Source organism: Penaeus monodon, chromosome 29 (assembly GCF_015228065.2).
Source record: "Penaeus monodon isolate SGIC_2016 chromosome 29, NSTDA_Pmon_1, whole genome shotgun sequence".
NCBI classification, from domain to species: domain Eukaryota; kingdom Metazoa; phylum Arthropoda; class Malacostraca; order Decapoda; family Penaeidae; genus Penaeus; species Penaeus monodon.
Genome location: NC_051414.1, coordinates 29996002 through 29996267, shown reverse-complemented (window position 1 = coordinate 29996267; position 266 = coordinate 29996002). Strand labels below are relative to the sequence as shown.

The window sequence follows — 266 nt, the reverse complement described above, 5'->3', positions numbered from 1 at the left end:
CTTATCCGAATTGATGAACTGCGTGAGGGCGTGAGCTTCTCTTGCCAACACAACCGTGCCAACATCCCGCACTGCCCACGCTGACACCAAAGGGTCTCCCAACACACCCCATTTCCAACCAGGTGATCCTGAAACCACCAACAAATATATTTTTTTAATTATTTAAGAACACTTAAAATACATTTTTTTTTTTCAGCAAAGATAATCATTTTTACATATATGACGTTTACGGCAAAAACAAAGGTGACAACCTGTAAAACTTTGAT

At 39.5% G+C, this 266-nt stretch overlaps 1 protein-coding gene across 1 annotated transcript in view; it reads right to left on the bottom strand.

The window, feature by feature from the left end:
- The window catches only part of LOC119592135, an 11208-nt gene that overhangs the window by 1182 nt on the left and 9760 nt on the right, over positions 1-266 (bottom strand). Inside the window, exon 6 of the mRNA XM_037940953.1 lies at positions 3-128. Within this exon, the coding sequence (XP_037796881.1) occupies positions 3-128 (126 nt within the window). The remainder of the gene's footprint in view (positions 1-2; positions 129-266) is intronic.